The sequence below is a fragment of the Oenanthe melanoleuca genome, chromosome 3, assembly GCF_029582105.1.
Source record: "Oenanthe melanoleuca isolate GR-GAL-2019-014 chromosome 3, OMel1.0, whole genome shotgun sequence".
Lineage (NCBI taxonomy): Eukaryota > Metazoa > Chordata > Aves > Passeriformes > Muscicapidae > Oenanthe > Oenanthe melanoleuca.
In genome coordinates, this window is record NC_079336.1 from 73,765,834 (window position 1) to 73,781,182 (window position 15,349).

The 15,349-nt window shown below is 43.2% G+C and overlaps 1 protein-coding gene across 2 annotated transcripts in view; it reads left to right on the forward strand.

Moving 5' to 3' along the window:
- The window catches only part of AGPAT4 (1-acylglycerol-3-phosphate O-acyltransferase 4), a 70,493-nt gene extending 56,224 nt beyond the window's left edge, over positions 1-14,269 (forward strand). For both annotated transcript variants that reach the window (XM_056487191.1, XM_056487192.1), the window contains 2 exons: positions 4,085-4,283; positions 11,636-14,269. In XM_056487191.1, coding sequence (XP_056343166.1) covers positions 4,085-4,283; positions 11,636-11,742 — 306 coding nt within the window. In that variant the 3' untranslated portion in view covers positions 11,743-14,269. The remainder of the gene's footprint in view (positions 1-4,084; positions 4,284-11,635) is intronic.
- The last annotated feature ends 1,080 nt before the right edge of the window (positions 14,270-15,349 follow it).

Genomic DNA, 15,349 nt, shown 5'->3' on the forward strand with positions numbered 1-15,349 from the left:
ACTGTGACTTTGTAGCCCTTTTTCATGTTCCAGAGAACTATTCAGACATCTGCAAGATAAGAACATAAGTGTGAATGTGATGATTGTTTTCCTGAATCCTTTATTACATAGTTGCAGTAATTCACTCCAAGATTTTTCTGTTATTTCCTCTTTGGCAAACACTCATTTGCTTCTAGTGCAAACAGAGTGTACATCTATCCTTCATAATATTATACTGTACAATATATCGTAATATTTTTAATATCTGTTCTTCATGACAACTTAATTTTCTGGTTGGTTAAGTCTCTGGTTTCCTGTTTAGTGCAGGAGTGAAGTTTTGCATTCAGGAGTGAAGTATGGTGCATTCAGTTTTCCATTCCACTAAAACCATTTTTGGTTATGTGAATGTTTTTGACTGATTAATTCTGGGGGAGTTGTTTATTTGTGTTTTGGTTTGGGATTTTTGATGTTGATTTTAGTTTTTCTCTGAAGGCAACATCTTTCTCTTTCTGCAGCTGTTTTACTTTAGTGAAACTTATTTCATTGCAGTTATTCCTGTTTTACTGAAGCCCATGTCCTTGTAAAATCAGACTGGCAGAACGTAGAGCAGGGACAACTTCTTCCAGAGTTCTGAAATGATGAAAGCCCCCCTGCAGGGTAAAAATACAATTTTGTTCCACCTTTCTGCCCTGCATCTTAAAATGGTAATAGGCTGTTAGGCTGGATAACAAACAGCAGTGCTGTCCAGGTGCTGTTTCCAAAAATTAATTCTGTTTCAGATTGTCTTCAGAGTCAGAAAATATTTATGACATAATGTAAAAAACTGTTATTCAGAGGGCAGTAATTCATTGCAAGTTATACACTCATCCCCTGCTTTGTTTTGGTTGCAGCACTTTGCTGTTTCAAAGTAAGACAAGGTGTGCATGCTCCTGGAAAGCTGAGACCCTATGTTAACATGCATTATGGTTCCCTGTGCTGTTGCTTGTTCTCAATAAGTTTAATAATTTTGCTGTAGTTTCTCAAGAGTCACATACAGTGTGCTGAATTGGACTGTAGTAGCATGATTGAGTGGCTGGAGAGTGCCATAGGCACAGGGGTCAAGGCCTGTGCACTCAAGATGGCCCAGGATTGTAGAGCTGTTGGAGTGAGTAATGAAATCAGCAGTTACTGCACATTAGGTGGAGGGGCATGAAAATTTTTTAAAATTTATTTATTTCCCCATATTGATATTATTAAAGGAGTGAGGGTCTTTGAGAAAAGCTTATTCTGTTGTTTTTTACCTCCTTGTCTGATGTCACCTACATGTACCTCAATGTGAGATTCTTCTCCCTAGGAGCCTGTCATGTTTATGTTCTTGCTACTTATCACTTCATTTTTTTGGCTTAGTCACTGCTACAAATGCAGTTGAACAGAGTCCTGCCAGATAAACAGTGGCATTGTGCTGCTGCTCTAAACCAAACATTGTTCTCCTTCCTTTTCCAGGCTTCCAGTAAATAGCATGTCCATATGCTTCTTCCTCACCAGGATGGGGTAGATTTTATCCTTCCACATATGGCCAGCACTGTATCAGTTAGTTCCAGATTACAAAAGAAGTTCAATTTGGGTTGTACATTGCCTTTTCTTTTTAACTGCCATTGCTAGAAAGTCTCCCTTTGACTTATACAGGGACTGGGTTGAGGATCTTTTTTGGCAGGTCTGAAGAGGTAATATAAAGTAGTCACAACTCTGCTAGTCCTTGCATGTTTGTTTTCTTTTTTTACCTCCTTAAAGCCTCAGTGCCTGAAGCAGAAGTTCTGCTTGAGAATATTAATTTCCACTAAAAAGAGAGCAAGCTTCTGATTCTTCTTGCTTATAAGAAAAGCCTGGAAAACAGGGCCTGAAAATATGTACAGGAATGTCCTAGGGAATCAGCAAAGCCTAACTGAAGAGGAGAATTGTGCAGAACTCCAGTGTTTGGGAACAAAGGATATATTTTTGGATACTCATTCTTTGTGGGCTTCCTCACAAAAGGGCCACAGACTACCTCTGCTGTCAGACCTCCTGGTGGGAACAGGAAGGAAGAATCCAGTTAGCCTCTCAGGAGGAGATGATGTTCTCTGATTTTTCCTCTCTGCATTACCTCTCCCCCTCACTTCTGAAGTACCTTAAATTCAGTGGGGGCAATAGAGAGAGCATGTTTCCATGTTGGAATGTGATAGCTGCATGGATGGAATTTATTAGAAACTGAAAAGAAGCTCTGTAGGCAGAGGAATGAAAGGAACCTAATGTAAGGTGATTTTGGGAAAGGGTGAGGTGTATTGTCTATAAAAGCCTGGCTTGTTTCTGAGTATCATAGGCAGCCTTGCAAAAGCTTTCAAGAGAGATGAACCCACAGATGCCTTTTGCAGTGAATGAACATATTAAGAGTGAGGAATCCTAACTGAAGAGCTGTTCCCCACAAGAGTGAGAAATGTGGTGGAGCTGTTGGCCTTGACATTGTTTTGCCTTTTGTACTTGTTTTCCATGTGTGTCAAGTCTCTCGAGGTGTGGTCAGTGCCCCTCATGCCGTGCAGAGCCAATAAAGAAAACCGCTCTGCGCTTGTCTCCAGCAAGGCTCCTGCTCTCGGTGTAGCAGGCCCTCTAACGGCAATGCCAGCAATAGCCGGGAATTCTGCACTTCCCTGGGTAATACCAGTATTGGAAACCTAGCTGTATGTAGTAAATTCAGTTTACTGATGATGAGTGGCTCTGTGTTACAAAACAGTCTTCACTGCACTGTGAAGAAAACTTCATACGCTGTGAACTCTGTTGAAGATGGTTCAGTAATTGGCCACATTGATCCCACTGTTACAATCCAGCACATGAGTCAAACACTTAGGACTTTTGTAATCTCAATAGAGTATAGTGCTTTAATTCCTGCATAATCCCTTAAAAGCTGAACATTCACTTTGAATTAGATAAAGTGGTAACAGCTTGTAATTGCTCAAGTTGCCGTTAATTAAGCAAATAATTTTTTGTGTCAGCTGGAGTGTAAGTGAAAATCATAGCATAGTAGAAAAAAAATTCTTCTGTTTGATTAGTCTTGGCTTTCCTAGAATTTATAGAAACCAAAAATCCTTTCTTTAAAAAAAACCATACTTCATTCTGATTAAATTAAGGGTTTTTTTATGTCAGTGTAATGCTGACTTCATTAATTAACCATTTCTTGTGATAACACAGATAAATAGATAATAGATTAATAACCTTTGCTTTTGAACAAGGAGGGAGGGGAGTTTTTCCCCACTCACGGGAGATCAGTAAAGGCAATGCTAATCACCCATGTGGGCTGTAGAAGAAGGTACTAAATTCAAAGTCTCCTTTGCTTTAAAAAACAGATGCTACAAAACAGAAATGAACAACCCCCACTCCATTATCCTCCTTAAAGGTTGAGTCATTTGCTCAAAGCCAGTGAGAGATTTTGTACTGTTTGCACACTAAACTGCCTGTAGGGAGGTTCAGTGCCCAAGCCTCCTACAAGTGTCATAGGAGCAAGGTGAACAAGACTATGGCCACGGGACTAAGACAGGAGGAGGTGGTGCTTCAGAGTGTGGGACAAAATGGTGCCTGGTCACCTTTTCTGACAGCTTTGTGGGTGCTATTTGAGAGCAGCAGTTGGAGAAAACAAGAGGGGACAGAGGATGCTGCTGAGTATGGAGCCCAGCCACTTCCCTGGCTTACCTGCAGTGCTTGGGCAGTGGCTGTGGCTCCTGCAGGAGGTTCAGCAGTGATGTCTGCACTGCTGCAGGAGTGTACATCCCATCACACCTCCAGTTTTCCTAGGCTGCTATACAGGTGTGGCATTTTTCAGGCTGCTGTGAGAAAGAAAGTATTCACACATCAGTGTATACTCCTCCTTTCTTTTTTTTCTTTTTTTTTCCTTTTTTTTTTCTTTTTTTTCTTTTTTTCTGTTTTTTTTTTTTTTTTTACTCTTTGTTAATTGACTTCAAAGTACAAGCTTTCCAGCCATCAGCTGGTCTTTGATCTTCCCCTGTGGTTACAAGCCTGCAGAAGGAGGAAGATCAAAGCCAGGAATGGCTAGTTTTGTTGGCAAATGGGGGTTTAATTGTTGCCCTCTTTGTTCCCCTAGGATGCATTCCAGGAAGAGTATTACCGCACAGGAACCTACCCAGCAGTCCCTACAGTTCCACCCCGTCGACCATGGACACTTTTGAACTGGCTTTTCTGGGCCTTATTACTGCTATATCCTTTGTTCAAGCTACTCATCAACATGATCAACAGTGGATCATCACTGACACTGGCTAGTTTTGCATTTGTCATTATAATAGGTAAGTTTTCTGATACAAAAAGATTACTTACAAGGTAACTGTCCAATAGGATTTTCTGATATTTGCTAAATATAAAGATGATTTTCAAATTCAACCATGATGAAACCATGATGAAACAACCCATCTAATATGTCCACTCTAGCCTGGACTAGGGTTAAAAAGATTCTTTTTTGTTTACTAATTTATAATTGTCCTTTTTTTATAAGAGCTTCATAGAAATTTTTCTCTTTCTGTAGAATTCAGTGACTTCACAGTGGGTTGCCTACAAAAGGCTTTCTTTTCTTGTGTTGTGTGTTGCTGTGTTCTACTTTAAGTGCTTAGAAGAGCAGCACAAGGATAATTTATTCATTTGAGAATGTTTTCCAATCATAATCTGAGGTTTCATGCACTGGTAATCCATGAACTCGTGATTTAAGCACAGCCTGTTGTGATTTATGCAGCATGGACTGTCACAGGTACTTCCTACAGTTCCTGTGGCAGTTCTGAGCTGCCTTGGTTTGTATTTCAACTAGTATGATATTTAAGAGGAGGAAGGAAAACAAAACAAGGAGCTGCCCCAAAGAAAGGGAAGATCTTCTTTGGTGTTCTTCATGGAAGCAGGAACCAGGTCAGTTTAGCAAATCACATCATATCTGGGTGGCTGTGATTGAGTGCTGGTTTGAAGAATAAGTTCCCATCCAGAATAAGCCATACATTTTAAAGCAAATACTTTCTGTGATTGCACTGACTGTCATGGTATTCATGACTTCATCACCTTCACATCTGTGTTATTACAAACAACCTTGGAAAAAGAAACAGAACTTCACAGTCTTCCTGGCACTGAGAGAGCTTGGATACAGAGCTGGCTTTAAAAGCCACGTCCAGAATAGCAACACAGAGGAGATTGGAAAATGTGGAGCATCTCAGAAGTGGATCATTGCTCTCTACCTAGGAAATTTTTCCTAGCACATAATTTCTTGGCATTCTCAGAAGTCTGAATCTTGAGCTAGATTGATCAAGATTAACTAACATCCTTTTAGCCATCTGTGAAGAGTTTGATGGTGGGCAGTTTCTGAAAAAGAATTTTCAGAAACTGCCCACCAAAAATGAACAAATGCTGCATTAAGCTCCTGTTGATGCTTCTTATAGAGGTACTTGGAGAAGGGACAGTTTGTGTGCATATGTGTGTGCATGCAGGCAGGAAATTTCCTTCATGGTGCTTTGAGCCAGAGGAAGGAAAACACGCAAGGATAACGTCCAGCATAATGGTACATTAGGTGAGCAGGGTAGAGGAAAAAAGAAGGGAATCCTGAGCTCTTGTCTTCATCTAGAGAAATTGTTGGTGCTTGTCACCCTGGAAATGCTTTGTGTAAAATGTATAAGAATTCCTTGGAGCAGCAACTACATAAAAACTTTTTTTTCCAGCCACCTTAGTTGCTGGAAGTCACAAGCAGTGCCCCCTTCCCCTTCTCTGACTAGTGGAGAGGATGGGAGTGTGGAGTGAGCACTGTGTTTGGGGTGTGCTAGGAATGGGAGGCAATGGGTTCAAATCCCTGTCACTTTCAGAGAAAGGTGGATCAGCCTCCCCTGTGCTCCTGTGCAAAGTGGGTAAATGGCAGTGGGTGGGACAAGGTGTGACACCATTGCAAATGCTGCTGCCTGGCAATTTGCTCAAGAGGACATTTGTTCTGCCCTTGGAAGAAATGCTGGCATAGTCTGTTTGGCGCTGGATTGTGGAATATTGGCCTAATGGTGCACTGAAGCGTAGCTACTGCAAAATGGTTTGAAGTTCTCCTCTTTCCTTCAGCATTTTCCTCTTAATTCAGTTTCTCCACTCAGCAGACTGGTTGGTTGGGTGCCATTTTAAAGTGCTCCATGCCTTGTGTACCCTCCACAGGGAGCCTCACACCATTCAGGGTTTCTGGAGTTTAACCTCAGGGCTGGCTGCTTTACTGCATGGCATTGCAGCATTTGTGATGGTTTTGGATTTAGCCCTTTATAATTTAGCTGAATGACACCACAGCCCTCACCTTGCACCCTAAGCCTAATAAAATCTTCCCATTAGTGACCTAGGTCGCATCTTTTCTTTATCAAGAAGTGAAAGAAAGAACCTGTAAAGGAAAAATGCTGTGATGCTACCAAGAATAGACTGCAAGAACTACCTTTTCATTTCTTCCCGTTTTCTTGCTGTCTTACTCCCCACTTATCTTTCTTCTGCTTCTTGCCACAAGGAAAGGTTAATAAGCAGGCTGCTCTGAGTCATCTCTTGAATGCAGTGATAATCCAAAGAGTAATGCTGGAGCTGCCAGAAGACTAGAGCAGCACCTGCTGCCAGAATGAGCAGCAGCATTGTGCGTGAGCTCCCAGACTGCCAAAGCCCAGCAGAGAACACCTTGAGGGTGTGTGATGTGCTCTGCTGCCCTATACACACCAGCCCTGCCTGTGGGCTGGTGCAGCTTGGAGCCCTTTGCCTGCTCTGCTGCACCTCTGTGCTCAGCAGCAGCCCAGTTCCCATTCCACACGTGATGTTACCAATCCCAAAGTGCCTGCAATTGCCTGGGATTTACCCTGCAGTGAAGGACCCGTGGTAGAGGCTGCTGCCTGATCAGACTCAGCCACCTCTTGCTAATGAGCAGGGAATGAGAAAGGTGATGTCACTTATGAGCAGACAGCAGGCACTGTGAAGCTGTGAAGGGAGGACAATCCATGCGAGTGGAAGAAAGCTCAGCCATTAGTCAAACCAACAAAACACAGAGCTGGTTTATTCTGGTCACTTAAAACTGGATGTGTCATTTTGTGCCAAGAGAGCAACAGTTACCTTAGCATGTAACAGTCTGTTTCTGTTTTACCATATTCCTTTGAAACCTGTGTTACTGCTGGTTGGGAATGACTGGTCTCTTTCTGTGGAAGCAGGAAAAACCTCAGCCCAAGCTGTCATATTGACTTTCCTAGCCAACAGCTGAGTTTCTGTAGCAAGGCCATTCTCCCCTAACTGTGTCCTGTATCCTAAGGGGGATCTCTGTCACAAGTGTTCTGGATGTGGTGCAGCCATCTATTGACAGAGGAGCAAGCAGTGTTTTACTCTGCAGTTTGTCTTTAGCTTTAGGCAAGGGCTCCAGAGTGACTCCTGCAGTGGCTGGGAGACAGTGGAGCATGACACAAACACAGCCTGGAGGTTGTGGCTCTTGGTGGCAGCTGGGACTGTCTGCCCAGCACAGCCAGTTGGTAGCAAAGCAGGGAGGACTGTGTTTGCTGTCTTTACAGTGGATGTTCTAACTGGTGCATGGTGGTTTAGCAGTGTAAAAGGAAGGTTTTTCTGTAGAATGGAGGGATTTATCAGATGACAAAATCAGCTGTTCCCATTGCTCCTAGCAGACCTTTTCTCACTATTTGTACCTGAAACACACGGGTAGTGGTTTGGTTTTTTTCTATGGCACTTTGACAGGTCACCTGATACTCCAGAATCAGGAACTTTACTGCAGTCCCTAATAGCCTATTATAATTAATTGGTGGTTTTGGGGGTGGGCTTCAATACCTGATACAGGTGCAGATAAGCACAAAATAAACCTTTTGTAATAGGGCTGAGTAACTAGGAGGTCCTTTTACCTGGTACCCTCTGCATTATTTCTAGATTGTCATTTTTCCTTTGCATAATTTCTGCTTATTGTGCTCTCCAGTAAAACACTGACTGGCTTGTAAGTAACTGAGTGTTCAGGTGGAAAGAGCTCTAAGAACAATGCTGCACTCGAGCTGGACTGGAAGGAGGGTAATCCTTCACACCCTGACTCTGAGATCTGAGGATGAATAACCAATGTATGTACAGCTCTGCTTGGTTCAGCTCAAACTCTTTAAGCTCTAAATAAATGACATTTCTTTGTACTGTGGATGCTGTCCCCTTGTGCTTTGCTGTGCAGCAGCTTGGCTGTTTATACTCCCAGCAGTCATCACAGTGTGCTTGTACCTTACTGCTGGCCTGGGACTGGGAGCCCTTTGTGACACTACTTGAATAGTACTACAAGGCAGTTACTGCTCCAGAGGATAAATGCTCAAGTAGTTTGAGGGACAAAAGTGTTTTGAAAACCAGCTTTAGTTTCACAGGACACATGGCAAGAGATTTAGGTACTTAGCTCACAACAACTATTTAAAATTTGGTGCTGATATTTTGGTGCTGAAGTAGCGAGCATGTCTGTCAAATGTCAGTCTCTGTATTTGACAGCAACTTCTTTTTTTTCCTCCTCCTTCTTCCCCAGTCTCATTTGGCTTCAAAGAACCAAATGTTGGGTTGTCTTTCATGTTTTGATAACTCATGTTAAGGAGGACACCCACCCTTCGTGCTCTAGAAGTAATTTATTGTAAAGCTGTCAACAGCAGTTAAAAGGGGAATGTATGCAAAAGATGAGAGGGTTTTTGAAGGGAGCAGCAGCTATTCCATGTTTAATGCTAAAAGCAGGGTGGCATCTGGGCTGATGGCACGGGGCCAGCAGCCATGTATCAGTTGTAGGCGGGAGAAGGGCAGAGCCAGCTCGGATTCCAAGGGGGCTGCTGTGTGTGTGCTGTGCACAGTGTGTGGGGGACCACACTGCAGACCTGGGGACATTGCAGTGCCCAGAGTGTGGAGCACAGGGCTTGAGCACAGTGTGACCTGGGCAGCAAGGCTGGCGATGCCTGCAGGCTGAGATGAATGGATGGTGAGGAGGGGACAAGCCAGCAGAGCTGCTGCAAGTTTTACAGCAGGACACAAACCATGTGCAGGATCATGCCTGTGTTGATTCTGCCTTTTGATGGAGCTGCCAAATAGTCTGGCCTTTTAGCCTGGTGCCTAGAAACAGGGGGACTTGGGGTGAGTTGTTTGCTTTTTTTGTGCGAGTCTGTTGCTTGTTTCTTCTCCTTCATAGGGAAAGGACAGGCCGTCAGTGGAAATGCCTACCATTCATACAGTCTTCAGTTGTACAAATCTTCATTTCAGTGCATAACCTATTTAACTCAAGTGCAAACTATATGTGGGAAATTTTTATGCCCCTGCCTGCTGTGCTGCTTATAGCACTTGCTCTGTGGTATAAAGGCAGGGTAACAGATGAGAAAAAATCCTGAGCTGTAAGAGAAAACGTGGAAATGCTTTTGAGCTAAGGTTTTGCTGAGGGATGAGATACTACATGTGGAGGTGGTAGTTTTCTTGGAGCTAAAATGTGTTCCAAGAAAGAGATTACACTATTGGCTCTCTTGGTGGTGTCAGCTCAGCCTTCCTTGGGCCTCTGGCACTCCAGCAGGCAGAGCAGGTCCTCAGCAACCTCCTGCATTTTTTGGATGCTGAGTAATGGTGGGCACAAAGATGTAGGAGCTCAGTTACCTGAGCTTGCTGTGGAGTAGCACAGGGATGCTTCAGCCAATAGCTTCTCTCATGCACTTCTCAAGGTGGTCTTAAGCCCTCAGAGCTATAAAGTTAGGCACTGCTGATTAGTTTCTGTTTGATCTCCCTTTCTCCCCTTTCTTGAAGTAAAAACCCTGAAGTGCCCCTTACTACAGCTGTGTGTAAAAAAATGAGTGAATGAATCCTTAAATGTGATGGTGCTCAGGTCTGCCCTGAGGCTCCAGGAGAGCTGTGGCAGGGGGGCAGTGCAGGGACAGAACAGTGAGGCAGCCCAGCCTTACCCCACTTTGCTTCCACATGCTTGGCAAACACAGTAGTCCTCTTCTCCTTGCACCCCACCTTCCCCCAGGGTGCTGAGGGCTACAGGGTGAAATGGGGATAGAAGGCTGTGGCAGTGGCTCCCTTTGCCAAGGAGCAAAGGATGAAAAAAAGACATCTGAACTTCTGAACTAGTTTTTTGTGTGCAGGCATTCTTGGAACTGGATGAAATCCCCAATATGATGTGTGTCTGCTGTAACAGCTGCTCTTATTTTTGCTGTGTCATCTCCAGATGCTGTTTCTATCCCTTGTGGTTAAAATCTTAATGATTTCATGCTTACTATTATGTTATGATCCCAGACTGCAGGCTAGATGTTGGATCTTTCTCTTGTGTTCCCCAGCTCATGGCCAGTTAAATGTCAGAGATGGTTTTCTTTCTTTCTTGTCTGTCTGTGAGTGAAGCCCTTTGTCTGTCTCAGTGGTGTGTGTTTCTATTCACGGGGCTGTCAGTGGAGTGTAAGTGACAGTGAGTGCCCTCAGAGCCAGCTCCCTTTCTGGACTGTTCACTGCCTATGGAGGGCCCTGCTTTCCTGGCATCCACAAGACCTGAGGGCAGGCCCATGGGCAGACCAACTTCCCAGTGTCCATCACATGTGACTCATCCCTGGTATCCAGTTACCACTTGCACTCTAAAAACTCTCAATTTACTGTCAGACTACACAGCAGGAGTCTGTAGAGATGGCTCTTTGTGGCTGATGTTGTTGTGCCAAGTAGCAGCTGGTAAAGCACAGGGCAGCACTGTTTACAGCTGACAGCCCCTCCCCTTCCAGTGCTAAAGAGCAGCAAAGGACACAGCAGCAAAGGACACAGTGTTTTATCAGCCCTGCGGTCCACAAGGGATGCCCGGTAGTGGGATGAAACCTCTGGATTCTCTTGGTGATCTCAGGCACTGACTTAACCATAAAGACTCCTCTGACTGGTGAGAATTTGTCCAGAGAAGTAAAGACTGATGGGAATGAGACATTTAGAGCACTTCACCTTACTGGACCTTTTCACCATCAATCAGAAAGACAGTGGGATTTGGAGGCTTAGGGGAGGTTTGTGGCTTTCTTGTTTTCGTGTTGGTTTTTTTTTTGTTTTTTTTTTTTTTTTTCTTGGTTTAGATTCTTTTTTTCTGGAAAGCATTCTGAGCAGAGGGAAGATGTTTGTGACTTCCTAATAGGTTTTAGGCCTGAAAGAAGCATGGCAGTTCTGAATGTGTACAGTAGCTGAGCAGAAGCTTGAGGAATAATAGATTCTGGGCAGCTGAGCCCTCTACAAAGAAACTAAAATTGTGAGGGAAGGAGTTTAGGTTAAGTTGCATTCAACTTTTTTATGGGCTATGATTAGCAAATGCCACAACTTATATTTCTTTGGTTTATCAAGATCTGAAGTTCCCTTGTGCTTGCTTGTGCTCTTCCAGACGTGAGGCTGTTGAAAGCCAGCAGGATTCCCTTCCCTGGCACACAGGGCTGTGCACACCTGTGCCTCTTACCCATCCTGGTTCCTTGTAGCCTCTTCCCTGCTGCTTGGAGGGGACGTGTCCAGCCTCAGGCTCTTCCTTCATGAGATGCCATAGGCAAATAAGTTGATGTGGAGGTGTGGGAGCATCAAATGCACCTTTCATCCAAGGTCTCTTTCCTGATGCTACACCAGCACGGATCTTCAGTCCTTGCCTCAAGCAGCTTTAACTGTGTTTGTTTTGCAGCTTCTGTTGGTGTCAGATGGATGATCGGAGTTACAGAAATTAACAAGGGCTCCACCTATGGCAACAATGACAGCAAGCAACAAAAAGGCAACAAGAAACAAAAGTAGCACCTTCAGAGACTGCTTCAATCCAAAGGGAACAGATGCAACTGCTGAAAACTCTTAAGTGCATATCACAGTCTTTCAAGTGAGATCAGAGGATGAGTAATTGCCGTGCATATCTGAATTTGTGCTCCTGTTGTTTTCTCTGGGATTTGGGCTGGATGACATGCTGGAAAGATGCACTCCTTCATATACTCTCAACAACAGGTATGCACATGAGTGGTTGGTTTGTTTTCCTAAGAAGTGTCTTAAGTTTTGAAGAAAAAAAAATTCCAGTGTGTTTGTATGAAGAGACTCTACCTGGAAACTAACCAGAGGTGCAGGCTTTAATGTCAGAAGATTGTTACAAGATGATTAAACTTGATAGTTGTGTAGATCACACAGTTTAACAACCATAATCTGTCAGTGTTTAAATACAGCACAGCAGGATGCTGTGCTTGGTTATAGCAGTATTGGACTGAAGCAGCTCTGCTGAACTGGCAGAACTGCAGTAGAGTTTTTGTACATCTAGGACTTATTCCCACAGTGTGCACTACATGGGCCCTTCAAAACTTCAGCCAGACCCCCCCTGGACATCCAGACATCGGAGCCTGGCAGTAGCATCACCTGGATCAGAATTTGGCCTTGTGGCCTGAGCAGAGCTAAGTTACCCACTGCCCTCTCTTTCCTCAGGCCATACATCTGAGGGATAGCTCAAACCTGCAATTCTTCAGAGTAAATGTCATTTTTAGTTTGGAAAAACTGAGTTAGTGAAATTCTTTTTGGCTCTAAATGCTACTTAAAATTCCATGCCATCCTAACAGTTGTGGAAAGAAAATAACTGGGCATGGTGTAGTGAAATAATGCAAAGTGTGCCCCACACCCATACTGTTGTGATCCTAATTAATCTGCTTGTCTGTCTTTTCTGATAAATTACTTTATTTGGTGCCTCATAACGGTCAGCCTGAAGTAATAGTAAATAAATTATTTCCTTCTGGGGAGGAGGGGGAACTAGAAGAGAGACCTGGGACAGTGGGTATGGCTGATTTTTTATGTCTGTCTTGATTTTACATCCTTCTGAATTAAATAAAGCTAGAGTCAAGCTCTGAGGAAAGTGGGTTGCTCTGATATCCTTGCTACTGATTTCAGGGCAGCCGCTTCCTGTTTTTAAACTTCCAGAGTTAAGGATCTGCAGGTTACTAGAAATAACTTGTTTAATGCAGGGAAAAAAGGAAACGAGGGTTCCTTAACTAACAGCAAATATGACTGGAAAAAATTCCCAGTTTTTTAAAGTACAGATCCTGACACTGAGCAGTGGAGGTTGACTGACACTTTCAAAGACAGTCCGTTTTCACTCGCACAGGGCTAAACCATGACAGTCTCTAGTGAAGAAAGTGAGAAGTCTTACTCTAGCAGCTGGTATAAAAACATTGCTCTTTTCATATGATAAAACTGAGGCCAGAAGAAACAGGCTAATACAACACTGAATCATTCCATGAAATACGTATTTGCTATTCAGTACATCAGAAAATCGAGAAACTCACCTTTTTAATATGCAGCATCAAAAAGCAGGTGAAGTAGTGCTTTTAGCATGGAGCAATAAGTGAAGTTCAGGGATAGTGGAGGCAGTAGAATTTACAACATGAAGGAAGGAATAAGCCATGTGAAGTGTGAGAGACTGCTTTGGGGGGGTTTTTTGCCTCACACATCTTATGTACACATACATTCCCTATGCTTTCAGGAAGCTTTCAGGAATAGGTCATGCAGTGTCCTGAACACAGGGGGTTCATGGTCTCAGATACAGTTTTTATAGCCCAAGAGTAGAAAATATTTACAAAGTTATTTAATAAAGCACATGCCCTGAACTCGATTTGCTGTAACACTCTTAACAGTGCAAAACTGAGCATTGCATCCTGTAGTAATGATCAGGCACATCAACAGGCCAGACCTGAAGACACTGTACACAAGAGCTGGAAAATGGGTGTGAGGGGAGAAAGGCTCTCCAGGGTAGCATTTTACTGTAAACATTACCTGGCAGACACAGTAGCCTTTACTTGAGCAGCAAAAACATACTCCTGGAGTGACAGAGGCTGTTCTGCCTTCTGAGAGCCACAGATTTAACATGGAGTAATAAAGACATTTGGCATTCCTTATGAATCTTAGTCCTTTCCCCTCCAACTGTGTGCAGTGCCCTTCTCCCAGAGGAAAGCACCAAACAAGTAAATACTTCTGAAAGAGTGCAGAGATGATTTCATACCCATTTCCCTGGGACCAATTCCTAGAACAGGCTGAGGACCAAACAGGCCAGTCCTGGACCCATCCTCCTAAGCACTCGTGCAAGTCCTGGCACACCACTGAGACCCTTCCAGCACTCACTGACAAACAGAGAAAGTTTAATGGTCCTTGCCAAAGTTAAACTTGTCCAGTTCACTGTATTAAAAGAACTAAAAGTGTTTGCCCCTCATCCCCACAAGCAATTGTATGTTCTACAACTGCCTTAATAAAATTAGTCTTTAATGTTTGTTTATACAAAAATAAAAGTATAAAAAGCTAATATGTAGTGAGTGGGTTTTCTTTTGGTCGGCAAGAACAAACTGGTAAGTTTGTCACCTCTATCCTGACTCCTTAGAGCTGTCCACAGTTCCTCTTTGTGTTCAAGGACACCTAAAACAAGGCAAGTGAGGACACAGGTTACTCAGATACTTCTGTTATACTGCAAAGTGAAGCACACAGCAAGCTGGGGGGGACAGTTTTACCTCTTTCATAGTCCTTTATTGAAGATGAGAACATACTTCCCCTCCTGACACACAGCTGAAAATGGAGCACTGAAAAGAAGGGGAAATCTTTGTTTAAATGCAGCATTTTTTTGAGAGCCTAAATACATGCACAGGTGATATGCACAGCAAGGCTCATACTTTTCTAGATAAAGATGTCAGATTTTGTGGTACCGGCTTGATAGCTCACCCCAGACCTGAGACTAATCACAGATCTGTGGATTAACATGAGATGAGACACTAGATTATAAAGCCAAATATTAAAATCAAGTTTTAAGCTACCTATTTTAAGTCTAAGGCTGTAACAGGAATATGTAAACTTGCACTAATGTTTACAAGTAACAGTTTTAAGGCACCTGTTTGTAATATCAAGTTTAAAAAATCAATTAGCCTCATGCATTGCAGGCTTCCAAATCTTAGCCACTTCTAATCTCCCTTTTTTGAGGCTCATGACAACTGAGGTGTGATGGGGATCAGAAGGTTCTTGGTTTTGCGAAACAGAACACAAGAATCAGCTTTTACAGTTCTATCCAAGAAGACAAAATGCCATGCAGAGCAGTCCCTGTTCACACTGCATGCATTCAAGGAGGAAGTTATCCCTTAGATAAAAATCAATATTAGGAACTGTCCATCACCCTCTTTTCTCAGGAGGCAATGAAAGGGGGAACCTTACTTCCCTTATCTCTTGTGTAAGAAGCGTCTGACACTACTCATCTTGAAACCTGACAAAACACTGACTATTGCAATATGAGAGCATCCTATTAGGTCAGGTTAGCAGTCTTTACCCAATGTTGCAAAAAAGTTTGAAATGTGACATAGGCCTACATTTATTTTTGGAAGAAAAACCCTTCACCAATATC